The sequence below is a fragment of the Dendrobates tinctorius genome, unplaced genomic scaffold (assembly GCF_039654945.1).
Source record: "Dendrobates tinctorius isolate UK_male_01 unplaced genomic scaffold, ASM3965494v1 ptg000399l, whole genome shotgun sequence".
Lineage (NCBI taxonomy): Eukaryota > Metazoa > Chordata > Amphibia > Anura > Dendrobatidae > Dendrobates > Dendrobates tinctorius.
The window spans coordinates 26,538-52,899 of record NW_027362065.1 but is presented as its reverse complement, the minus strand read 5'-3'; the positions used below and the strand labels follow the sequence as shown (position 1 = coordinate 52,899).

At 51.8% G+C, this 26,362-nt stretch overlaps 1 protein-coding gene across 3 annotated transcripts in view; it reads left to right on the top strand.

Moving 5' to 3' along the window:
• RHOT1 (ras homolog family member T1) overlaps positions 1 to 24,885 on the top strand; it is a 60,439-nt gene extending 35,554 nt beyond the window's left edge. Inside the window, exons 14-21 of one of the 3 annotated variants that reach the window (XM_073563813.1) lie at positions 460 to 560; positions 654 to 784; positions 897 to 980; positions 1,063 to 1,182; positions 1,527 to 1,729; positions 2,997 to 3,119; positions 20,328 to 20,465; positions 23,840 to 24,885. In XM_073563813.1, coding sequence (XP_073419914.1) covers positions 460 to 560; positions 654 to 784; positions 897 to 980; positions 1,063 to 1,182; positions 1,527 to 1,729; positions 2,997 to 3,119; positions 20,328 to 20,465; positions 23,840 to 23,957 — 1,018 coding nt within the window. In that variant the 3' untranslated portion in view covers positions 23,958 to 24,885. The remainder of the gene's footprint in view (positions 1 to 459; positions 561 to 653; positions 785 to 896; positions 981 to 1,062; positions 1,183 to 1,526; positions 1,730 to 2,996; positions 3,120 to 20,327; positions 20,466 to 23,839) is intronic. The other 2 variants (XM_073563811.1, XM_073563812.1) reach the window with 2 other exon arrangements.
• The last annotated feature ends 1,477 nt before the right edge of the window (positions 24,886 to 26,362 follow it).

Below are 26,362 nucleotides of genomic sequence, written 5' to 3'. Positions count from 1 at the left end.
TCGCTCTCCTCTTCCCTGCCGCCGCCTCGCTCTCCTCTTCCCCTGCCGCCGCCTCGCTCTCCTCTTCCCCTGCTGCCGCCTCGCTCTCCTCTTCCCCTGCTGCCGCCTCGCTCTCCTCTTCCCCTGCTGCCGCCTCGCTCTCCTCTTCCCCTGCCGCCGCCTCGCTCTCCTCTTCCCCCGCCGCCGCCTCGCTCTCCTCTTCCCCCGCCGCCGCCTCGCTCTCCTCTTCCCCCGCCGCCGCCTCGCTCTCCTCTTCCCCCGCCGCCGCCTCGCTCTCCTCTTCCCCCGCCGCTGCCTCGCTCCCACTTGCTCTCTTGTTCCCCCGCCACGGCCTTGCCCTCCTCTACCTCCACTACAGTGGCCTTGCCGTCCTCTCCCTGCTCACACGACCCTGCGTCCCTGCCCCCGCGCTTTTTCGTGCTAACCCCTTCCTCTGCTCAGGCGGTTTGGTTCCCACAGGTTGACGACGTACTTGGATATGCAGCGTTGTCTGGAGTACCTGGGATATTTGGGTTACTCCATCCTTACGGAACAGGAGTCTCAGGCCACCGCAGTTACAGGTAGGGTGCTGAGGAGAGAGCGCGGCGTCGTACGAAGCGGAGGCTGAGAGGCTCTGCAGCACATCTCGCGTCTTGCTGTTTTATTCTTCCTAGTGACGAGAGATAAGAAGATCGATCTTCACAAGCGGCAGACGCAGCGCAGCGTCTTCAGGTGCAACGTCATCGGCTCGAAGGGATGCGGGAAGAGCGGGATCTTGCAGGCGCATCTGGGTAGGAACCTGCTGGTGAGTCTGCACAGACCCCAGAGCACCCCTACACAGGCGGCCGCCGGCTGCATCCCCACCTAGGTGTCAAGGAGGCCGGAGGTAGTAATCTGCCGCCAATCTCTTACCACAGCGGCAGAAGAGGATCCGAGAGGAGCACAAGTCCTACTATGCCGTAAACACTGTGTACGTGTACGGGCAGGAGAAGTATCTGCTGGTAGGTGCCGAGGACATCATCACACCGTGCCCGACCTGCCCTCTCTACCTGCACCATTCACCGCCTCACCTTTATCTTCCAGCTGCACCACATCACCGAGTGCGAGTCCTTGTCTCCTGCCGACACGTCCTGTGATGTCGTCTGCCTGGTCTATGACATCACCGACCCCACGTCCTTTGAGTACTGCGCCAGGATATTCAAGGTATACGTGTTCCCCAATGGGTCCTGGCGGTGGGGGAGCCCCGCTGATTGCCATCCCGGGGTGACGGGCGCCCGGCTGATTGCTGGCCTGGGGTGTAGGGGGAGGCGCCTGGCTGATTGCCGTCCTGGGGTGGGAGTGGGGGTACGTCCGGCTGATTACCGCCCTGGGGGTGGGGTTGCCTGGCTGATTACTGTTATCTGGCTTTGGGGGGAGCTGAGCAAGCTGCTCCTGGAGACCCTCGTCTTGAGGGCCTCCATTATTTTGTCCAATCCCTTCTGTCACCACTTTTGTGTTTTCTGGTGGTCCTTAGCTTTTATTACCTGCTCCTCTCCCATCCCTGACAGCAACACTTCATGGACAGCCGGACCCCCTGCCTCATAGTCGCAGCCAAGTCCGACCTCCACGAGGTGAAGCAGGAGAGCAGCGTCTCCCCGGCTGAATTCTGTAAAAAGCACAAGATGCCTCCACCCCAAGCCTTCACCTGTAACACGGCCGAAAGCCCCAGCCGGGAAATCTTCATCAAGATGACCACCATGTCCATGTATCCGTGAGTACCGCCTGTCTGGTGAGGAAGGCGGGGGGCTGCCAGGCTGGCAGGAGGGTGACTGCTGCCCCAGCAGTACATGTATCTGCCCCCTGCTTTCCTGAGACCATGAGGTGAGGTGCCGGTCATGGGTATTATACCCTGTGCGTCCTTCGGCTGTCATAGTCCCCAAAACACAGCTCCCATGACGCCATGGGCAGAATGTGCCGTCGTGAGCCGCGCCTAGGCTGGCCTTGCCTAGGCCACCCCCCTGTCATCTGTCTCGCCTAGGTCGCCCCCGTCATGTGCTGCACCTGGGCCGGCCCCCCGTCATGTGCCGCGCCTGGGACACACAGTAATGTGTGGGGGGATATCCTCAGATTACCCTCTAGAGGACAGGTTCGGGCAGTGCCGGATTGTGTGACTAGGACTTAGGATACGTTTTTAACAACTAAATGTAAACAAAAATATTTCATTCCTTGACAGCGAGCGCTGATGTTGAGCGCTGGGGCAAGTTGCTGTTATATTCATATTTGTGCATATTTGAAGGAGACTCCCATGTTCTCCGGCTTGGACCAACATGAGCCCCCTCCCTCCAGTGGTTTCATAGGTAGATGTGGAGGTGCTCTCTCCCAGAGGCGGGGCTGCCTGGGGGTGCTCTTTCCCATAGGCAGGGGTGCTCTCTTCCAGAGGCGGGTCTGCCTGGGGGTGCGCTCTTCAAGTGGTGGGGGTGCGCTCTTCCAGAGGCAAGTCTGCCTGGGGGTGCGCTCTTCCAGAGGCAAGTCTGCCTGGGGGTGCGCTCTTCCAGAGGTTGGTCTGCCTGGGGGTGCGCTCTTCCAGAGGTTGGTCTGCCTGGGGGTGCGCTCTTCCAGAGGCGGGTCTGCCTGGAGGTGCTCTCTTCCAGAGGCGGGGCTGCCTTGGGGGTGCTCTCTTCCAGAGGCGGGGCTGCCTTGGGGGTGCTCTCTTCCAGAGGCGGGGCTGCCTTGGGGTGCTCTCTTCCAGAGGCGGGGCTGCCTTGGGGGTGCTCTTTCCCATAGGCGAGGGGTGGTCTCTTCCAGAGGCGGGTCTGCCTGGGGTGCTCTCTTGCAGAGGCAGGGATGCCTTGGTGGTGCTCTCTTCCAGAGGCGGGGCTGCCTGAGGGTGCTTTTCCCAGAGGCGGGGCTGCTGTCTCTCGGAGGCGGGGCTGACTTCTCCCGGAGGCGGGGCGGCCCTTCCTTGGGTCATGTATACTGTATACTGATGATGGGCCGTGTGCAGCCTCTGACCCTGTGTCTTCTGTGTCTCCCCGCAGTCACGCCCGGCTCCGCTGCCTCTGTACCTGCAACAGGTGTACATACTGCCTGTGTCAGAAGCTGCTGCACTCTGACCTGCTCCAGGCCGTAAAGAACAAACTCTTCACCTCCATTGTGACCAGGTCCTTCATCTTATTCTCCAGCCTAGCCTGACCACTAACCGCTCCCTGCCGTGTCTGCTGTGTACTATATACTCTGTATGCTGAGCCCCGAACGCTATATATTCTGTATACTGAGCCGCATGTGTGTGTGTGTATATACAGCGGTGACATAAGTGTTGAACACCTCACCCATTTTCTCAGTAAATCTATGGTAAAGGTGCTATTGACATGTATTTATTTGCAGATGTCTGTAACAACCATCCAGTCCACACAGGAAAGAAATCACTAGAGATGTCCTTAAATTGTGTAATAATGAGAGATGATGCAGGGTAAAGTACTGAACACATGAAAGAGATGAGCAAAGAGCCCTGGAAAGTCCTGACAATGGCTGAGATCTATCAGTAATTATAAAGTAATATTGCAACTTAGTGACCAATAATATCTGCTAGGTCTTCTGATGGCCAATAAAACGGAGTCATTACAGTCATTACACAATAAACATCTCATGATGGGTAACACCAGTGAGTCGTCTCAAGACCTTCAGAACCTTATTGTTACAAAACAACTTGAAGGCATTGGTTACAGAAGCACTAAACTACTGAAGGCTCCAGTGAGTGCTGCTGGGGCCATAATCCAGACTTGGAAAGCACATAATTTCATCATAAACCGGCCACGACCAGGTGCTTTCAGCAAGATTTCACCATATACCGGCCACAACCAGGTGCTTCCAGCAAGATTTCACCATAAACCGGCCACAACCAGGTGCTCCCTGCAAGATTTCACCATAAACCGGCCACGACCAGGTGCTCCTCACAAGATTTCACGATAAAATGTCCTCGGCCAGGTGCTTCTCACAAAATTTCACCATAAACCGGCCACGACCAGGTGCTCCTCACAAGATTTCACCATAAACCAGCCACGACCAGGTGCTCCTCACAAGATTTCACGATAAAATGTCCTCGGCCAGGTGCTTCTCACAAAATTTCACCATAAACCGGCCATGACTAGGTGCTCCTCACAAGATTTCACCATAAACCAGCCACGACTAGGTGCTCCCTGCAAGATTTCACCATAAACCAGCCACGACCAAGTGCTCTCCACAAGATTTCACCGTACACCGGCCACGACCAGGTGCTCCCAGCAAGATTTCACCATAAACCGGCCACGACCAGGTGCTCATCACAAGATTTCACCATAAACCAGCCACGACCAGGTGCTTTCAGCAAGATTTCACCATAAACCGGCCACAACCAGGTGCTTCCAGCAAGATTTCACCATAAACCGGCCACAACCAGGTGCTCTCTGCAAGATTTCACCATAAACCGGCCACGACCAGGTGCTCCTCACAAGATTTCACGATAAAATGTCCTCGGCCAGGTGCTTCTCACAAAATTTCACCATAAACCTGCCACGACCAGGTGCTCCTCACAAGATTTCACCATAAACCAGCCACGACCAGGTGCTCCCTGCAAGATTTCACCATAAACCAGCCACGACCAAGTGCTCTCCACAAGATTTCACCGTACACCGGCCACGACCAGGTGCTCCCAGCAAGATTTCACCATAAACCGGCCACGACCAGGTGCTCATCACAAGATTTCACCATAAACCAGCCACGACCAGGTGCTCCTCGCAAGATTTCACCATAGACCGGCCACGACCAGGTGCTCCCAGCAAGATTTCACCATAAACCGGCCACAACCAGGTGCTCCCTGCAAGATTTCACCATAAACCGGCCACGACCAGGTGCTCCTCACAAGATTTCACCATAAACCGGCCACGACCAGGTGCTCCCCACAAGATTTCACCATAAACCGGCCACGACCAGGTGCTCTCCGCAAGATTTCACCATAAACCGGCCACAGCCAGGTGCTCCTCACAAGATTTCACCATAGACCGGCCACGACCAGGTGCTCCCAGCAAGATTTCACCATAAACCGGCCACAACCAGGTGCTCCCTGCAAGATTTCACCATAAACCGGCCACGACCAGGTGCTCCTCACAAGATTTCACCATAAACCGGCCACGACCAGGTGCTCCCCACAAGATTTCACCATAAACCGGCCACGACCAGGTGCTCCTCACAAGATTTCACCATAAACCGGCCACGACCAGGTGCTCCTCACAAGATTTCACCATAAACCGGCCACGACCAGGTGCTCCCCACAAGATTTCACCATAAACCGGCCACGACCAGGTGCTCCCAGCAAGATTTCACCATAAACCGGCCACGACCAGGTGCTCCCAGCAAGATTTCACCATAAACCGGCCACGACCAGGTGCTCCCAGCAAGATTTCACCATAAACCGGCCACGACCAGGTGCTCCCAACAAGATTTCACCATAAACCGGCCACGACCAGGTGCTCCCTGCAAGATTTCACCATAAACCGGCCACGACCAGGTGCTCCTCACAAGATTTCACCATAAACCGGCCACGACCAGGTGCTCCCCACAAGATTTCACCATAAACCGGCCACGACCAGGTGCTCCTCACAAGATTTCACCATAAACCGGCCACGACCAGGTGCTCCTCACAAGATTTCACCATAAACCGGCCACGACCAGGTGCTCCCCACAAGATTTCACCATAAACCAGCCACGACCAGGTGCTCCCAGCAAGATTTCACCATAAACCGGCCACGAACAGCTGCGCCCCGCAAGACTTCACCATAAACCGGCCACGACCAGGTGCTCCCCGCAAGATTTCACCATAAACCGGCCACGACCAGGTGCTCCTCACAAGATTTCACCATAAACCAGCCACGACCAGCTACCCCCCCCCCCCCCCCAAGATTTAACCATAAACCGGCCACGACCAGGTGCTCCTCACAAGATTTCACCATAAACCAGCCACGACCAGGTGCTCCTCACAAGATTTCACCATAAACCAGCCACGACCAGCTACTCCCGCCCCCCCCCCAAGATTTAACCATAAACCGGCCACGACCAGGTGCTCCTCACAAGATTTCACCATAAACCGGCCACAACCAGGTGCTCCCTGAAAGATTTCACCACAAACCGGCCACGACCAGGTGCTCCTCGCAAGATTTCACCATAAACCGGCCACAACCAGGTGCTCCCTGAAAGATTTCACCACAAACCGGCCACGACCAGGTGCTCCTCGCAAGATTTCACCATAAACCGGCCACAACCAGGTGCTCCTCACAAGATTTCACCATAAACCGGCCACGACCAGGTGCTCCTCGCAAGATTTCACCATAAACCGGCCACAACCAGGTGCTCCCCACAAGATTTCACCATAAGCCAGCCACGACCAGGTGCTCCTCACAAGATTTCACCATAAACCGGCCACAACCAGGTGCTCCCTGCAAGATTTCACCATAAACCGGCCACAACCAGGTGCTCCTCACAAGATTTCACCATAAACCGGCCACCATACAGGAGGCTTCATCACGAAAGGTTTTTATAGCATATCAGGAACGTGTTCAGTACTTTACACTGCATCATCTCTCATTATTACACATAATTTATGGATTGGATGTTACCGACATCTGGGGAGAATTTCGTGTCAATAGCACCTTTGCCATAGATTCACTGAGGACACTGCTGACGTGTCCAAAACTTATGTCCCCATTATATATATATACATATATATATATACACACACACATTGTTTAGAATGTCTCCTATGTACCTGACATCAGTACTGTATCTGTGCACGGTCCGCAGAGTTACAGGAGCTTCCCCTCATCTGCATAACCCACTAATTGAGCACAGTCCCTGTAATCTGGCATCCGATAATCTGGACTGGACAGTCACTGATGTACTGTTAGGTCCAGAAATATTTGGACGGTGACATATATTTTGACATTTTAGTTTTCTACAAGATCCAGTCCTATAATCAGTCTGGGTGTAAATTATAACTCTCTGGGGATTCACATCCTAATTGGAGGAATGGTTCCGGAATTACAGCTCTGTAATATGGAGCTTCCTCTTTAATAAAGGGTCGAAAGGTGATTGGACAGTTATCACAAGAGCTTTAATTGGCTGCATGGGCTTTCCCCTCATTAGTTCATTATCCGTTAACCAGGTAGAAGGTCTGGGGCTGACTCCAGGTGCGTCATTTGCATCTGGAAGCTGTTGCTGTGATCCCACAACATGAGGACAAAAGAAAAGAAGTCGACCACCGTTAGTCTGGACTGCACTTCAATTACAAAACGAGCAGCCTGCAGATCTGAAATCGAGGATTCATCGCTGGCCAAAGGTTTCTGGGCCTGACTTGCTGTCAGTGAATGCGAACATTCTTGGTCCCATACAGAGGCAACAACCGTAACTGCCCCCATGCGTCTCACAGCTGATGGGCTGTTACAGTGTGTGCAGGATTCCATAAGGACTTCAGGCTGAAACATTGGAGCAAACTGTCAGGACTGCAGAGATCTCACCCACTGTAACGAATCCTCAGCTGTGAGCAGTGCAGATCATATTTTCCCATTCACTGCCAGAGCAGCTGAAGATTCCATCAAATGCTGGAAACTCTCAGGAGCAGCCAATAGAAGGGGCTGTCAGCGGTCAGGCAGAGCCCATGATTCCAGTGTTGTCACCTACTGCGCCGCTCCCAGCACATCCCCGCCCACAGGGCGCCATGTAACCCCACCCGCACAACTGATTGGCACTTCCTGTGTACACTGCACTGCATAAGCAAAAATCGGGGCGGGGTTTACAGAGAAAGCAGCCAATCGGAGATGAGGTTACACTGAGCTGATGACTGGAGGTCGCGTGGCTACAGGTCACTAGTTAGTCCTCAGTGATGATCCCACTAGGTGACAAGTCACTGGAGTCAGGGTCTCAGCCCCTCAGGTGGAAGAGTAGGAACCTGCTGACAGGTTCTCTTAAATACTGCCTATCTGAAGGTCCGCTGCGGTGATGCCGGATTACAGGTGTCCTGGTGTAGCCCGTAGTGTCATGTGCTGCCTGGATTCCATAGCGTTGGCGCCTGCATGGCTAGTGCAGGGTGTAGCTCTCTGCACTGCTGTGTGGCCGCTGCATGTCGCCATACCATGCCGACACCTGGAGCTGCCACTCTGCTTTATCCGCTGTTTGTTGCTGTGGGCAGCACTGTAATCATGGGAGGAACACTGCTACTATATGTGTATGACCATGGGCCGCCAGAGAAGTTGGGGGCCGCCTGAGGCGGAGGGGAGGAGGAGCGCGGGCCGCCAGAGGCGAAGAGGAGGAGGAGCGCAGGCAGTCCGAGGCGTTGGCGGAGGGGAGGAGGAGCGCAGGCAGCCCGAGGCGTTGGCGGAGGGGAGGAGGAGCGCAGGCAGCCCGAGGCGTTGGCGGAGGGGAGGAGGAGCGCAGGCAGTCCGAGGCGTACGGGAGGAGGAGCGCAGGCCACCATTATGCACAGGGGAGGGGGATATGGCCCAGTTCAGGATAAATAATATATGTACACAGTGACTGCACCAGCAGAATAGTGAGTGCAGCTCTAGACTATAATACAGGATGTAACTCAGGATCAGTAATGTAATGTATGTACACAGTGACTGCACCAGCAGAATAGTGAGTGCAGCTCTGGAGTATAATACAGGAGGTAACTCAGGATCAGTAATGTAATGTATGTACACAGTGACTGCCCCAGCAGAATAGTGAGTCCAGCTCTGGAGTATAATACAGGAGGTAACTCAGGATCAGTAATGTAATGTACAGTGACTGCACCAGCAGAATAGTGAGTGCAGCTCTGGAGTATAATACAGGAGGTAACTCAGGATCAGTAATGTAATGTATGTACACAGTGACTGCACCAGCAGAATAGAGAGTGCAGCTTTGGGGTATAATACAGGATGTAACTCAGGATCAGTAATGTAATGTATGTACACAGTGACTGCACCAGCAGAATAGTGAGTGCAGCTCTGGAGTATAATACAGGAGGTAACTCAGGATCAGTAATGTATGTACACAGTGACTGCACCAGCAGAATAGTGAGTGCAGCTTTGGGGTATAATACAGGATGTAACTCAGGATCAGTAATGTAATGTATGTACACAGTGACTGCACCAGCAGAATAGTGAGTGCAGCTCTGGAGTATAATACAGGAGGTAACTCAGGATCAGTAATGTAATGTATGTACACAGTGACTGCACCAGCAGAATAGTGAGTGCAACTCTGGGGTATAATACAGGATGTAACTCAGGATCAGTAATGTAATGTATGTACACAGTGACTGCACCAGCAGAATAGTGAGTGCAGCTCTAGACTATAATACAGGATGTAACTCAGGATCAGTAATGTAATGTATGTACACAGTGACTGCACCAGCAGAATAGTGAGTGCAGCTCTGGGGTATAATACAGGATGTAACTCAGGATCAGTAATGTAATGTATGTACACAGTGACTGCACCAGCAGAATAGTGAGTGCAGCTCTGGGGTATAATACAGGAGGTAACTCGGGATCAGTAATGTAATGTATGTACACAGTGACTGCACCAGCAGAATAGTGAGTGCAGCTCTGGGGTATAATACAGGAGGTAACTCGGGATCAGTAATGTAATGTATGTACACAGTGACTGCACCAGCAGAATAGTGAGTGCAGCTCTAGACTATAATACAGGATGTAACTCAGGATCAGTAATGTAATGTATGTACACAGTGACTGCACCAGCAGAATAGTGAGTGCAGCTCTGGGGTATAATACAGGAGGTAACTCGGGATCAGTAATGTAATGTATGTACACAGTGACTGCACCAGCAGAATAGTGAGTGCAGCTCTAGACTATAATACAGGAGGTAACTCAGGATCAGTAATGTAATGTATGTACACAGTGACTGCACCAGCAGAATAGTGAGTGCAGCTCTGGGGTATAATACAGGAGGTAACTTGGGATCAGTAATGTAATGTATGTACACAGTGACTGCACCAGCAGAATAGTGAGTGCAGCTCTAGACTATAATACAGGAGGTAACTTGGGATCAGTAATGTATGTACACAGTGACTGCACCAGCAGAATAGTGAGTGCAGCTCTAGACTATAATACAGGAGGTAACTTGGGATCAGTAATGTATGTACACAGTGACTGCACCAGCAGAATAGTGAGTGCAGCTCTAGACTATAATACAGGAGGTAACTCAGGATCAGTAATGTAATGTATGTACACAGTGACTGCACCAGCAGAATAGTGAGTGCAGCTCTAGACTATAATACAGGAGGTAACTTGGGATCAGTAATGTATGTACACAGTGACTGCACCAGCAGAATAGCGAGTGCAGCTCTGGAGTATAATACAGGATGTAACTCAGGATCAGTAATGTAATGTATGTACACCGTGACTGCACCAGCAGAATAGTGAGTGCAGCTCTAGACTATAATACAGGAGGTAACTCAGGATCAGTAATGTAATGTATGTACACAGTGACTGCACCAGCAGGATAGTGAGTGCAGCTCTAGACTATAATACAGGAGGTAACTCAGGATCAGTAATGTAATGTATGTACACAGTGACTGCACCAGCAGAATAGTGAGTGCAGCTCTAGACTATAATACAGGAGGTAACTTGGGATCAGTAATGTATGTACACAGTGACTGCACCAGCAGAATAGTTAGTGCAGCTCTAGACTATAATACAGGAGGTAACTCGGGATCAGTAATGTATGTACACAGTGACTGCACCAGCAGAATAGTGAGTGCAGCTCTGGCGTATAATACAGGAGGTAACTCCAGATCAGTAATGTAATGTATGTACACAGTGACTGTACCAGCAGAATAGTGAGTGCAGCTCTGGCGTATAATACAGGAGGTAACTCCAGATCAGTAATGTAATGTATGTACACAGTGACTGCACCAGCAGAATAGTGAGTGCAGCTCTGGAGTATAATACAGGAGGTAACTCCAGATCAGTAATGTAATGTATGTACACAGTGACTGCACCAGCAGAATAGTGAGTGCAGCTCTGGAGTATAATACAGGAGATAATTCAGGATCAGTAATATATGTACACAGTGACTGCTCCAGCAGAATAGTGAGCGCAGCTCTGGACTATAATACAGGAAATAATTCAGGATCAGTAATATATGTACATAGTGACTTGCATCAGCAGAATAGTGAGTGCAGCTCTGGAGTATAATACAGGGCCTTCCTCCTGTTGTCGGGGTGTAGAAGTCTTGGGCCCTCTTCATGTTGTGGTGTAGAGGTCTCTGGCCCTCCTGTTGTCTGGGTGTACAGGTCTCGGGCCCTCGTGTTGGGGTGTAGAGGTCTCGGGCCCTCCTGTTGGGGTGTAGAGGTCTCGGGCCCTCCTCCTGTTGTTGTGTAGATGTCTCGGGCCCTCCTCCTGTTGACGGGGTGTAGAGGTCTCTGGCCCTTCTGTTGTCGGGGTGTAGAGGTCTCTGGCCCTCTTATTGGGGTGTAGGCTCATCGACCCTGTTATTGGGGTGTAGACTCCTTGGCCCTCATCATAGAATCGTAGAGTTGGAAGGGACCTCCTGGGCCATCTGGCCAACCCCCTGCTCAATGCAGGAGTCACTAAATCATCCCAGTCAGATGTCTGTCCAGCCTCTGTTTGAAGACTTCCATTGAAGGAGGACTCACCACTTCTCGTGGCAGCTTGTTCCACTCATTGATCACTCTAACTGTCAAAAAGTTTTTTCTAATATCTAATCTGTGTCTCCTCCCATTCAGTTTCATCCCATTGCTTCTAGTCTTTCCTTGTGCAAATGAGAATAACGATGATCCTTCTACAATGTGACAGCCCTTTAGATATTTGTTAGACAGCTATTAAGTCTCCTCTCAGTCTTCTCTTTTGCAAACTAAACATTCCCAAATCCTGCAACCTCTCCTCATAAGACAGGGTTTGCAGACCGGTCACCATTCTGGTCGCTCTTTTCTGAACTTGCTCCAGTTTGTTGATGTCTTTTTTAAAATGTGGTGCCCAAAACTGGACACAGTATTCCAGATGAGGTCTGACCAAAGAGGAGTAGAGGGCAATAATGACTTCACGTGATCTAGACTGTATGCTTCTGTTAATACATCCTAGAATTGCATTTGCCTTTTTTGCTGCTGCATCACACTGTTGACTCATATTCAGTCTGTGATCTATTAGTATACCCAAGTCTTTTTCACATGTGCTGTCACTTAGCCCTATTCCTCCCATTCTATATATGCTTTTTTCATTTTTATTGCCCAGATGTAGTACTTTGCATTTCTCCCTGTTAAAAACCATTCTGTTAGTTGCTGCCCACTTCTCCAGTTTATTTATATCTTTTTGAATCCTCTCTCTCTCTTCTCTAGTATTAGCTATCCCTCCTAGCTTTGTGTCATCAGCAAATTTAATCAGTTTACCCTCAATTCCTTCGTCTAAATCGTTGATAAAGATGTTGAACAATACAGGGCCCAGGACAGAGCCCTGTGGTACCCCACTTGAGACAATCTTCCAACTGGATGTGCAGCCATTTACTCTTTGTGTCCGACCACTAAGCCAGTTATGAATCCACCTAACAGTTGCCTTGTCCATTCCATACTTAGTCATTTTTTCAATAAGGATTGTATGAGAGACTTTGTCAAATGCTTTGCTGAAGTCAAGATATACTATATCTACAGCATTTCCTTGATCCACCCAATCAGTGATTCTGTCATAGAAGGAAATTTAGTTAGTCTGACATGACTTATTAGTTACAAACCCATGCTGACTCTGGTTAATCACTTCATTCTTATCCAGGTACTGACATACATGTTGTTTAATAAATTGTTCAAAGATCTTTCCTGTATAGAAGTCAGACTCACCGGCCTATAGTTGCCTGGGTCCACCTTCTTCCCCTTTTTGAAGATAGGAACAACATTTGCTCTTCTCCAGTCTTCTGGGACTTCTCCTGTTTTCCAAGAATTTTCAAAGATTATGGAGAGGGGTTCAAAAATTTCTTCTGCTATCTCCTTCAGTACTCTGGGGTGTAATTCATCTGGACCTGGAGACTTGAATTCATTTAGGTTAGCTAAGTGTTTCCTCACTATCTTTCTGTTTATAGATATCCTGGATTCTTCTATTCCCTTAATAGGACAGTGAAGAACAGTTGATGTTACATTTCCTTTCTGAGAGAAAACAGATGCAAAATAGGAATGTAAAAGTTCGGCCTTCTCAACATCCTGTCTTACCATTTCATCATTTTTATCCTGTAAAAATCCTATAGCATCTTTGACTTTTCTTTTACTTTTGATATATCCCCAAAATCCTTTATTATTGCTTTTGACATCTCTTGCAAGCCTCAATTCATTTTCAGCTTTAGTAATCTGATTTGTGCCCTGCAGGTTCTGCAGACAGCATTATATTCTTCTTTAGATATGCCTCCCTCTTTCCATTTTATAAACATTTTTTTCTTCCTTTTTAGCATGTGCTTAAGTTCTGTGTTCATCCATCCTGGTTTCCTTAAATGCTTCCTATTCTTCCCTCTTTTCGGAATTGTTAACAATTGTGCTTTGAGAATTTCATTTTTCAAGATTTCCCATCCTTCCTGGACATTTTTGTCTTTAATGATATCCAGCCATTGGATCCCTCCAATTCTCTTTCTGAATCCCTTAAAATCTGCCTTTCTGAAATCTAACCTTGACGTCTGAGTCTTCACAGGTCTTCCGCCTCTAGTTATCCAAAATTCTAAAATAGCATGGTCGCTACCTCCTAGGGTCCCAGCCACTTTTACCTCCTCAACCATTTCCTCCCTGTTTATAAGGATTAGATCCAAGGTAGCAGTTCCCCTTGTTTTCTCCCCTACCTTTTGGAAGATAAAGTTGTCAGCAAGAGAGGATAAGAATTTCCTTGCCCTGTTAGTTTTGCCTGAGAGAGATTCCCAACAAATGTCTGGATAGTTGAAATCTCCCATGACAACTATGTCATATTTTTTGGAGAACTTGGCCATTTGATGCATAAAGAGTTCATCCATATCTTCAGCTTGCACAGGCGGCCTGTAGTAAATGCCTACAATGGTGTCCTTTCCATTGTTCTGTCCTTGTATTCTTACCCAAACAGTTTCCACAGAACTCCCAGTCTCTGAAGCTTCAATCTCTGCAGATATACGCGTTTCTAACATACAATGCGACACCTCCTCCTCGTTTATCTAGTCTGTTTCTTGCAAATAAGTTGTATCCTTCTAGTCTTGTATTCCAATCATGTGTATTGTCCCACCAAGTTTCAGTGATTCCAATGACATCATATTTCTTTTCCTGTGTTAGTAGTTCCAATTCTCCTTGTTTGTTGCCCATGCTTTGTGCATTAGTATAGAAACATTTTAGTTTGTGATTGGTTTCTCTTTCTCCAATATTTTTATTAATTAGATTCTTTTGTCTTTGTTCTTCCTTTCCACTTCTAATGGCAGAGTTCTCAATAGCATTTGTCAGGTGTATGGCTTTTTCTGGTCTTTTGCTTCCCTTCCCATGTTGTTCTAGTTTAAAGCTCTCCTTACAAGTGTAGCAAGGCGACTTCCAAATACATGTGTTCCAGTCTTCGTAAGGTGCACCCCATATCTAGCAAGCAGTCCATCGTAAAAGTAAATCCATAAATCCAAATCGTTGCTGACGGCACCATCGACGTAGCCAGTTGTTCACCTGCAGAATCTTATTCCACCTCCTTGTTCCATGGCCATCCACTGGGAGGATGGAAGAGAAGACCACTTGCGCTCCCAGTTCTTTCACTTTCTTGCCTAAGTCTTCAAAGTCTCTGCAGATGGTTTCCAGGTCGTTTCTTGCGGTGTCATTTGTCCCCACATGTAGTAGCAGGAATGGGTAGTCATCTGTAGGTCTGAAGAGTCCTGATATCCTGTCAGACACATCTTTAATTTTTGCACCTGGAAGACAGCACATTTCTCTTGAAGTTATATCCGGTCTGCAGATAGCGGCCTCTGTTCCTCTCAACAGGGAATCCCCCATGACCGCCACTCTCCGTTTCTTCTTCACAACATTTTTCTTTCTCCATCCAGGAGGACTCTGAAGGCGTACAAGGTTGCTGTTTGTTGGCAAAGTCTTATCCTGATGTATTTCTTCATCGTTTTCCTGCGTGAGAGCCTGGTACTGGTTCCTGAGCAGTATGGGTGCTCACTGCCTCCTGATCCTCCTTCTATTATTGGGGTGTAGGCTTCTTGACCCTCCTATTGGGGTGTAGGCTCCTCGCCTCTCTTATAATCGGGGTGTAGGCTCCTCGACTCTCCTATTATCTGGGAGTAGGCTCCTCTGCCCTCCTATTATCTGGGTGTAGGCTCGTCGACCCTCTTATTGGGGTGTAGACTCCTCGGGCCTCTTATCGGGGTGTAGACTCCTCGGCCCTCTTATTATGGAGGTGTAAACCGCTCGGTCCACTTATTATTGAGGTGTAGGCTCCTTGGCCCTCTTATTATCGTGGTGTAGGATCCACTGCTCTCCTATTATCATGGTGTAGGCTCCTCAGGACCTCCTGTTGGGGTGTAGGCTTCTTGAGTCCTCCTTTTGTTGTCGGGGTGTAGGCTCCTCGAGCCCTGCTCCTCTTGTTTGGGTATAGACTCCTGGGGCCCTACTCCTGTTGTCTGGTTGTAGGCTCCTAGGGTCTTTCTCTTGTTTGGTCCTAGGCTTCTCAGGTCTGCCTCTCGTTGTGGTATAATCTCCTCGGGCACTGCTCCTCTGACCCAGTTCCTGTTGTGTGAGTGTAGTCTCCTATGGTCCTCCTCTTGAATTGTAGGTTTCTCTGGTCCTTCTCCTGTTGTCTGGGTTTAGGGTCCTTCTCTTGTTGGTGTAAGCTTCTCAGGTTTGCCTCTTGTTGGGGTATAGGCTCCTTGGGCTCTGCTTCTCTTGTCTGGTTGTAGGGTCCTTGGGCCCTAATTCTGTTGTCGAGTTGTAAGTTCCTTGAGTACTCCTTTTGTTGTTGAGATGTAGGCTCTTCAGACCGCTCTCCTGTTGGAGTGTAGGCTCCTCTTGTTGGGGTGTAGGCTCCTAGGGTCCTCCTCTTGGGGTATTGGCTTCTCAGGCCCTTCTCCTGTTGTCTTGGTGTAGGCTCCTAGGGTCCTTCTCTTGTTGGGGTGTAGGCTTCTCAGGTCTCCCTCTTGTTGGGGTATAAACTCCTCAGACCCAGCTCCTGTTATCTCGATGTAGGCTCCTAGGTTCCTCCTCTTGTTGCGTTGTAGGCTTCTCGGGTCCTCCTTCTGTTGTCTGGGTGTAGGTCCTCTTGTTGCTGTGTAGGTACTTCCGGCCCTCCTAATGTCACCCTATTTCTTGTACTCTAGACTTGCCCTTGACTGTGGTCAGCCGGTCTTCTGTGGCCGCATACTGAACCTCGTGACATATGTTGAGCTCTACTATACTCTAGGCACCTCTAGAGCTGAATTCATTATTCTTCAGACAGTGAGAATGTTTGTTAGGTTAATGACTGTTCCCTACTGAATGGTTGATTTATTGTGCTGAAATGGTGGGTGATCTGTGTTAATCATACTTGGGTGAATTAGAGCCGGCCCTGCCCTCAGTAACGAGACAGGCTCCTCCCCGCGCTAGCTTCCAATAATGAGACTGGCTCCTTCCAAATCCCCCCCACCATCACCCCCCAGCACTGGCCCTCAATAACGAGACCGACTCCTCCCCCCATGCTGGCCCCCTTTAACGAGACTGACTCCTTCTTCTGCGCTGGCCCCCAATAACGAGACCTGCTCTCCCCCCCACCCCCCATGCTGGCCCTCAATAATGAAGCCCGGCTCCAACTTCCGTGCTGGCCCCCAATTGCGAGATGGGCCCCTCCCCCTGCTCTGGCCCCGTTAACGAGACCAGCTCCTCCCCCACTACTGCCCCAATAACTAGATTGGCTCCTTCCCCTTTGCTTCCCTCCAGTGATGGGCTCCTTCCCCCTTTGCTGCCCTACAGTGATGGGCTCCTTCCCCCTTTGCTGCCCTCCAGTGATGGGCTCCTTCCACCTTTGCTTCCCTCCAGTGATGGGTTCCTTTCCCCTTTGATGCCCTCCAGTGATGGTCTCCTTCCCCCTTTGATGCCCTTCAGTGATCGGCTCCTTCCCCCTTTGCTGCCATCCAGTGATGGGCTCCTTCCCCCTTTGCTGCCCTCCAGTGATGGGCTCCTTCCCCCTTTGCTGCCCTCCAGTGATGGGCTCCTTCCCCCTTTGCTTACCTCCACTGATGGGCTCCTTCCCCCTTTGCTGCCCTCCAGTGATGGGCTCCTGCCCTCCAGTGATGGGCTCCTTCCCCCTTTGCTTACCTCCAGTGATGGGCTCCTTCCCCCTTTGCTTACCTCCACTGATGGGCTGTTTCCCCCTTTGCTGCCCTCCACTGATGGCCTCCTTCCCCCTTTGCTGCCCTTCACTGATGGCCTCCTTCCCCCTTTGCTGCCCTCCAGTGATGGCCTCCTTCCCCCTTTGCTGCCCTCCATTGATGGCCTCCTCCCCCTGCGCTGACCTCCAGTGATGGGCTCCTTCCCCCTTTGCTGTCCTCCAGTGATGGGCTCCTTCCCCCTTTGCTGCCCTCCAGTGATGGGCTCCTTCCCCCTTTGCTGCCCTCCAGTGATGGCCTCCTTCCCCCTTTGCTGCCCCCCAGTGATGGTCTCCTTCCCCCTTTGCTGCCCTCCAGTGATGGCCTCCTTCCCCCTTTGCTGCCCTCCAGTGATGGCCTCCTTCCACCTTTGCTGCCCTCCAGTGATGGGCTCCTTCCCCCTTTGCTGCCCTCCAGTGATGGACTCCTTCCCCCTTTGCTGCTCTCCAGTGATGGGCTCCTTCCCCCTTTGCTGCCCTCCAGTGATGGCCTCCTCCCCCCTTTGCTGCCCCCCAGTGATGGGCTCCTTCCCCCTTTGCTGCCCTCCAGTGATGGCCTCCTCCCCCCTTTGCTGCCCTCCAGTGATGGCCTCCTCCCCCCTTTGCTGCCCTCCAGTGATGGCCTCCTTCCCCCTTTGCTGCCCCCCAGTGATGGCCTCCTTCCCCCTTTGCTGCCCTCCAGTGATGGCCTCCTTCCCCCTTTGCTGCCCTCCAGTGATGGCCTCCTTCCCCCTTTGCTGCCCTCCAGTGATGGCCTCCTTCCCCCTTTGCTGCCCTCCAGTGATGGCCTCCTTCCCCCTTTGCTGCCCTCCAGTGATGGCCTCCTTCCCCCTTTGCTGCCCTCCAGTGATGGCCTCCTTCCCCCTTTGCTGCCCCCCAGTGATGGTCTCCTTCCCCCTTTGCTGCCCTCCAGTGATGGCCTCCTTCCCCCTTTGCTGCCCTCCAGTGATGGCCTCCTTCCACCTTTGCTGCCCTCCAGTGATGGGCTCCTTCCCCCTTTGCTGCCCTCCAGTGATGGACTCCTTCCCCCTTTGCTGCTCTCCAGTGATGGGCTCCTTCCCCCTTTGCTGCCCTCCAGTGATGGCCTCCTCCCCCCTTTGCTGCCCCCCAGTGATGGGCTCCTTCCCCCTTTGCTGCCCTCCAGTGATGGCCTCCTCCCCCCTTTGCTGCCCTCCAGTGATGGCCTCCTCCCCCCTTTGCTGCCCTCCAGTGATGGCCTCCTTCCCCCTTTGCTGCCCCCCAGTGATGGCCTCCTTCCCCCTTTGCTGCCCTCCAGTGATGGCCTCCTTCCCCCTTTGCTGCCCTCCAGTGATGGCCTCCTTCCCCCTTTGCTGCCCTCCAGTGATGGCCTCCTTCCCCCTTTGCTGCCCTCCAGTGATGGCCTCCTTCCCCCTTTGCTGCCCTCCAGTGATGGCCTCCTTCCCCCTTTGCTGCCCTCCAGTGATGGCTTCCTTCCCCCTTTGCTGCCCTCCAGTGATGGCCTCCTTCCCCCTTTGCTGCCCTCCAGTGATGGCCTCCTTCACCCTTTGCTGCCCTCCAGTGATGGGCTCCTTCCCCCTTTGCTGCCCTCCAGTGATGGGCTCCTTCCCCCTTTGCTGCCCTCCAGTGATGGCCTCCTCCCCCCTTTGCTGCCCTCCAGTGATGGCCTCCTTCCCCCTTTGCTGCCCTCCAGTGATGGCCTCCTTCCCCCTTTGCTGCCCCCCAGTGATGGGCTCCTTCCCCCTTTGCTGCCCTCCAGTGATGGCCTCCTTCCCCCTTTGCTGCCCTCCAGTGATGGCCTCCTTCCCCCTTTGCTGCCCTCCAGTGATGGCCTCCTTCCCCCTTTGCTGCCCTCCAGTGATGGCCTCCTTCCCCCTTTGCTGCCCTCCAGTGATGGCCTCCTTCCCCCTGTGCTGCCCTCCAGTGATGGCCTCCTTCCCCCTTTGCTGCCCTCCAGTGATGGCCTCATTCCCCCTTTGCTGCCCTCCAGTGATGGCCTCCTTCCCCCTTTGCTGCCCTCCAGTGATGGCCTCCTTCCCCCTTTGCTGCCCTCCAGTGATGGCCTCCTTCCCCCTGTGCTGCCCTCCAGTGATGGCCTCCTCCCCCCTTTGCTGCTCTCCAGTGATGGGCTCCTTCACCCTTTGCTGCCCTCCAGTGATGGCCTCCTTCCCCCTTTGCTGCCCTCCAGTGATGGCCTCCTTCCCCCTGTGCTGCCCTCCAGTGATGGCCTCCTTCCCCCTTTGCTGCCCTCCAGTGATGGCCTCATTCCCCCTTTGCTGCCCTCCAGTGATGGCCTCCTTCCCCCTTTGCTGCCCTCCAGTGATGGCCTCCTTCCCCCTGTGCTGCCCTCCAGTGATGGCCTCCTTCCCCCTGTGCTGCCCTCCAGTGATGGCCTCCTTCCCCCTTTGCTGCCCCCCAGTGATGGGCTCCTCCCCCCTTTGCTGCCCTCCAGTGATGGCCTCCTCCCCCCTTTGCTGCCCCCCAGTGATGGGCTCCTTCCCCCTTTGCTGCCCTCCAGTGATGGCCTCCTCCCCCCTTTGCTTCCCCCCCAGTGATGGCCTCCTCCCCCCTTTGCTGCCCTCCAGTGATGGCCTCCTTCCCCCTTTGCTGCCCTCCAGTGATGGCCTCCTTCCCCCTTTGCTGCCCTCCAGTGATGGCCTCCTCCCCCCTTTGCTGCTCTCCAGTGATGGTCTCCTTCCCCCTTTGCTGCCCCCCAGTGATGGTCTCCTTCCCCCTTTGCTGCCCTCCAGTGATGGCCTCCTTCCCCCTTTGCTGCCCTCCAGTGATGGCCTCCTTCCCCCTTTGCTGCCCTCCAGTGATGGCCTCATTCCCCCTTTGCTGCCCTCCAGTGATGGCCTCATTCCCCCTTTGCTGCCCTCCAGTGATGGGCTCCTTCTCTCTGTGCTGACCTCCAGTGACGGGCTCCTCCTTCTGTGCTGTCCTTCAGTAACGGGCTCCTCCCCCTTTGCGGCCCTCCAGAGGTAGACTATCAGCATGTGGTGTAGGTGTCCGGGTCCTTGGTGACTGCCCATGTGTCTCTATAAGGTTGAGGTCCTGGGTAGATGTCCTGGGAGAGGCGCTGATGACTGATGCGGAGAGCAGCCTGGGACACCAAGTCCACCCCGTCACCCACATGGAACATTCCATCTTCATGGAATCATCTGAAGAGCAGCCAGCGGGAAGGTACCAAGACGTGTGCCCTCAGAGGGGTGTGCCTGGGCATTTACTAACCCCCCGGGCCTGTTTGTGCATGGACTGTCTGTATCTAACCTGAGTCCATGTCAGCATCATTCTGTGTACACAGCACCGCTGTCATTGTTAGGCTGAGCAGCTGCCACGGTGCCCAAATGTGAGACAGATTAGAACCATCGCAATAACACCTCCAGTGCAGCCGCCAGACAAAACAACACAAAATTGTAGAGATGGCTGCGAATAGAGCAGAGTGACCCTCGTGGTGAGGACAGCTACTAGAGCGGAACATTCCCTGTGGTGAGGGCTGTGCGTACGGATCACGCCCCTCCCCCATGCAGGGCAGACCAGTGGAAAACGCCCCCCGTGGTGAGGACAGAGTTCTGTAGTGTTGAGCCTCAACCTATAGTCAGGGCAAAGCAGCCCGGTGCAGAGCATCTCTTGCAGTCAGCAAAGATCGGTGTTGTGTCCTCCTTTAGTCAGGGTAGAGCGCTGTTGAATGTCTTCCTGTAATCGGCGTAGAGCGGTGTTGAGAGTTATCCTGTAGTTAGCGTAGAGCTGCTTTGAGCATCCTCCTGTGTTCAGGGCAGTGCGGTGTTGGGCGTCCCCCTTTACTCAGCGCACAGTGTTGTTGAGCGTCCTCCTGTACTCAGTGTAGAGTGGTGCTGAGCGTTGTCCTGTTTCAGGGTAGATCGATGTTGAGCTTTCTCCTGTAGTCAGCGTAGAGTGGTGTTGCGTGTCATCCTGTATTCAGGGTAGATCGATGTTGAGCGTACCGCTGTGCTCAGCATAGAGCAGTGTTGAGTGTCCTCCTGTACTCAGAGTAGAGCGGTGTTAAGCGTCGTCTTGTATTCAGGGTAAATCGCTGCTGACGTTCTCCTGTAATCAGTGTGGAGCGCTGTTGAGCGTCCTCATGTAATCAGCGTAGAGCAGTGTTGAGCGTCCTCCTGTACTCAGAGTAGAGCGGTGTTGAGCGTCGTCTTGTATTCAGGGTAAATCGCTGTTGACGTCCTCCTGTAATCAGTGTGGAGCGCTGTTGAGCGTCCTCCTGTAGTCGGCGTAGCGCTGCATTGAGCATCCTCCTGTATTCAGGGCAGAGCGATACTGAGCGTCCCCCTGTACTCGGCATAAAGTGATGTTGAGCGTCCTCCTTCAGTCAGGGTAGAGAGCTGATGAATGTCTTCCTGTAATCGGCGTAGAGCGGTGTTGAGAGTTATCCTGTAGTTAGCGTAGAGCTGCTTTGAGCATCCTCCTGTGTTCAGGGCAGTGCGGTGTTGGGCGTCCCCCTTTACTCAGCGCACAGTGTTGTTGAGCGTCCTCCTGTACTCAGTGTAGAGTGGTGCTGAGCGTTGTCCTGTCTTCAGGGTAGATCGATGTTGAGCATTCTCCTGTAGTCAGCGTAGAGTGGTGTTGCGTGTCATCCTGTATTCAGGGTAGATCGATGTTGAGCGTACCCCTGTGCTCAACATAGAGCAGTGTTGAGTGTCCTCCTGTACTCAGAGTAGAGCGGTGTTAAGCGTCGTCTTGTATTCAGGTTAAATCGCTGTTGACGTTCTCCTGTAATCAGTGTGGAGCGCTGTTGAGCGTCCTCATGTAGTCAGCGTAGAGCAGTGTTGAGCGTCCTCCTGTAGTCGGCGTAGCTCTGCATTGAGCATCCTCCTGTATTCAGGGCAGAGCGATACTGAGCGTCCCCCTGTACTCGGCATAAAGTGATGTTGAGCGTCCTCCTTCAGTCAGGGTAGAGCGCTGATGAATGTCTTCCTGTAGTTGGCGTAAAATGGTGTTGAATTTCCTCCTGTAGACAGCATAGAGCGGTGTTGAGCGTACTCTTGTACTCTGTGTGGAGCGGTGTTGAGCGTCCTCCTGTAGTCTGCATAAAGCGCTGTTGAGTCCGCTTTTAGTCTGCGTAGAGCTGTGCTGTGTTGAGCTTCCTCCAGTAGTCAGCGTAGGGCTGTGGTTTTTTTATCCTGTGGTTTTGAGTGTCTCTGTAGTCTGCGTACAGCGGTGTTGAGTGTCGTCCTGTCGTCAACGTAGAGCTGTGTTGAGCTTCCTCCTGTAGTCTGCGTAGAGTGGTGTTAAGCGTCTCTCTGTAGTTGGCATGCAGCGGTGTTGAGCGTCTTCCCATAGTCGGCGTACAGTGGTTTGCGCATCTCTGTAGTCGGCGTAGAGCAGTGTTCAACATTTTCCTGTAGTCAGCATAGAGCAGTGTTGAGCGTCTTCCTATAGTCAGCGTAGAGCTTCCCCCTATAGTAAATGTAGAGCGCTGTTGAGCATCCCCCTGTATTCAGGATAGAGCGGCTTTGAGCATCCTCCTGTATTCAGGGTAGAGCGCTGTTGAGCTTCCTCCTGTAGTCAGCATAGAGCGATGTTGAGCGTCCTCCTGTAGTCAGCGTACAGCGATGTTGAGCGTCCTCCTGTAGTCAGCGTAAAGCGATGTTGAGCGTCCTCCTGCAGTCAACGCAGAGCGCTGTTGAGCGTCCTCCTGTATTTAGGATAGAGTGCTGTTGAACTTCCTCCTGTAGTCAGTGTAGAACAGCATTTAGCATCCTCCAGAGCGATGTTGAGCGTCCTCTTGTAGTCAGGGTTGAGCGTCCTCTTGCAGTCAGCATAGAGCACTGTTGAGCTTTTTCTTGTAGTCGACGTAGAGCGGTGTGAAGCGTCTTCCTGTAGTCGATGTAGAGCATCCTCTGTAATCGGCGGAGAGCGGTGTTGAGCGTCCTCCCGTAGTCTGCGAGGGGCGGTGTTGAGCTTCGTCCTGTAGGCAAAGTGGAGTAGTGTTGAGCGTCCTCCTGTATGCAGTGTAGAGCGGCGTTGAGTATCCTCCTGTATTCAGGGTAGAGCAGTGTTGAGTGTCCTCCTGTCAGCGTAGAGTGGCATTGACCATCCACCTGTAGTCGGTGTAGAGCGATGTTGAGCTTCTTCCTGTAGTCGGCGTAGAGCGGTGTTGAGCTTCCTCTTGTAGTCGCCATAGAGCGGCTTTGTGCGTCCTTCTGTCTTCCAGGGTAGAGTGATGTTGGGTCTTCCTGTAGTCAGTGTAGAGCGGCGTTCTGTATTCAGGGTAGAGAAGTATTGAGCGTCCGCCTGTAGTCCTCAGCGTAGAGCGGTGTCGAGCGTCCCCGTGTACTCTGCTTAGAGAGGTGATGAGTGTCCCCCTGTAGTCAGCATAAAGCGGTGTTGAGCAGATGCCTGTAGTTAGGGCAGTGCAGCCCGATGCAGAGCGTCGCCAATGGCACTTTTATTTGCAATGTTTCTTGACGGTGATGGGTGTTCATATTTGCTGCCTTGTCTGAGGGATGTTGGAAGTTGCAGTGCAGGCTGGTGGTAGCGCTGGTGCAGGCACCTTACTTATGATTTTTTTTCTGTTGCAGGCACATGTCGCAGGCGGAGTTGAAAGGCTCCACGTTCTGGCTCCGTGCCAGTTTTGGGGCCACCATCTTTGCAGTGTTGGGATTTGCTATGTACAAGGCTCTGCTGAAACAGCGATGATCCAAAAGTGCCATTACTCCGCCCATGGACTTTAAGCTCCGCCCATGGACTTTAAGCTCCGCCCATGAACTTTAAGCTCCACACATGGACTTTAAGCTCCACCCATTTCCCGCCTGGAATTATTTATTCATTGTATGATTGTTGCGTTGGATTTCATCACCCGTTTCCAGTATTGGGTCCCAGAGATTACCAGGACCAGTGCCGTGACCTGTGGACTGTGGGGCAGAGCCGTCCAGTCTCGCCTTAGCCCGATCTGTGGACTCTTTAGGATGGACGCAAAGTGCCAAATGCAGACTCAAGAGACATTGTGTGATTGGACTGCGCCACAGAATGGCGCTGCGGGCTGATAGCATGGAGCTGCCCCAGCGGTGGTTCAGACAAGGTGGACAGCGAGTAATCTGTGCTTTTCCTGTATATAATATACATACCCAGATGTCCAGCTGCCTTCCTGTAAACCCCTCCTCGTTCTCCTTCCAGACCCCGCCCCCGAGGAGCAGAATTTTCTTTATCTGAATGTGAAGATAAAAGATTGCGTTATTTTTTTAAGGCAGCATGTGGTCTATGAGGTTACCGCCATTAAATCTTAGAGTGACTTGTGTATTTTTGGAATTGGCGATTGAGCCGACGGCGGAGGATACCATATTGTGGGATTCTATGCATTTTTGTTACCCTTCCCCATCTGATAATTTCTCTTCCGTGTGATTGGTATCGTTTCACATTCAGACGACCGCACATTTTATTTATCTCTGGCTGTGGTGGTGAAACTCCGCCCACCACTCCCATCATAGCCTTCCAAAAGCCCCGCCCACCACCGCCTCTTCCTGCTGGGCAGCGCACACTTATCACAGGGGTGACCACTGGGGGCCATTCCTCTTTTTCATCACTGACCTTTGTGTGGATTTCATTAAACTCCACCCTGTGTACCGTACCCGCTGCCACCACTCTTATTTCATGTCCTACAGCACCGTCTGATCCTGGGAAAGCTAGGTGCCACCCCTCTCACCCCTGCACTGATGTGCTGGACGGGGAGAGGAGGAGGAGTAATATTAGTGGTAACTTATCTTTCCCAGTCACAGAGCCAAGAAATGGCTGCAGACACTGAGGCGTGTGGAAACCATCGATCTGCTGCCGTTGACTGATAGACCAGCTGAGCTGTAGGCGAGCAGTCCCGTTCCACAATGACCTATCTGGAGCCAGTGTGGACTGAGAGGTGGGTGTAGCCGCCATAATAAGCATAGGAGCTGAGATCCTAACAGTGCAGTGCTACAGGAGAGGCCTGTGCTCGCTCTGCTTGCTTCACAGTTCTGTGTGATTATGAACATCCACGAGGAGGAGCTCAGTGATGCAAAAGGCAAAGAACAGGACCAGGAGGAGGAGCTCAGTGATGGAAAAGGACAGGAGGAGTAGCTCAGTAATGTAAAAGGACAAGGACAGGACCAGGAGGAGGAGCTCAGTAATGTAAAAGGCAGGACCAGGAGGAGGATCAGGAGGAGAAGCTAAGTAATGTAAAAGGCAAAGGACAGGACCAGGAGGAGGAGTTCAGTAATTTAAAACGACACGATCAGACAATTGCTTAATCTCCATTAAAGAAGAAATCCTCCCACGGCCCCAGAGAAAAAAGGAAAAAATACATAAAAAAAAAAAAAGTGTCAATTTTTTTTTATATAATTCTTTCCTGCTTTTGAGTACCCTAGAATCTGCGGTTTGGCTGGTGATTCTGTTATTATTGGGTCACCGAGGAGGAAAACAAAACCAAGCTAAGTCACAGAAGACCAGAGAGGTTGGTAACTAAGCGGATTGCAAACCCCTGATCCTATCCACACAACTAGAAGTAGCCGTGGAGCGTACCTACGATGATTCTAGACGCCTCCTCACGGCCGGAGAACTAAATAAGCCTAAAGCAAGAAAAGGGGAAATCTAAAGTGCCCCAGAGCAGACCCCAAAGGAATAGACAGCCCCCAACCATATATTGTTGGTGAGACCAGATGAAAACACAAATGCAGGTAGGAAAATAGGCTGAGCAAACGATGGGGCCCACACTAACTAGAAAGGACAGGAAAGGAAAGATACTGTCTGCAATCACGCCAAAAAAACCCTGCAAAAATGACCAACATCTCCCACTATATCAGCGCTCTGGTCTCTTTTTGCTCTGTTTTCAGAATATGCCAATCTAATAAGGGACAAAAAGCAAACTGGCACAAACAGCAACATAAGGAGGGAAATTCAGCACAGACCCAGCCGGGGCTGGCTGACCACACAAAACTGAATAGACAAAACCAAATCAAATGTGAACAATAGCAAAAAACACTTAGCTTGAGAATGCAGGGACTGAACTGGAAACTAAGACCTCAGGAGGCAGGAAAATCACCAGCAGGGATAGAGGGAGTCGGCTGTCTTAAATCCAG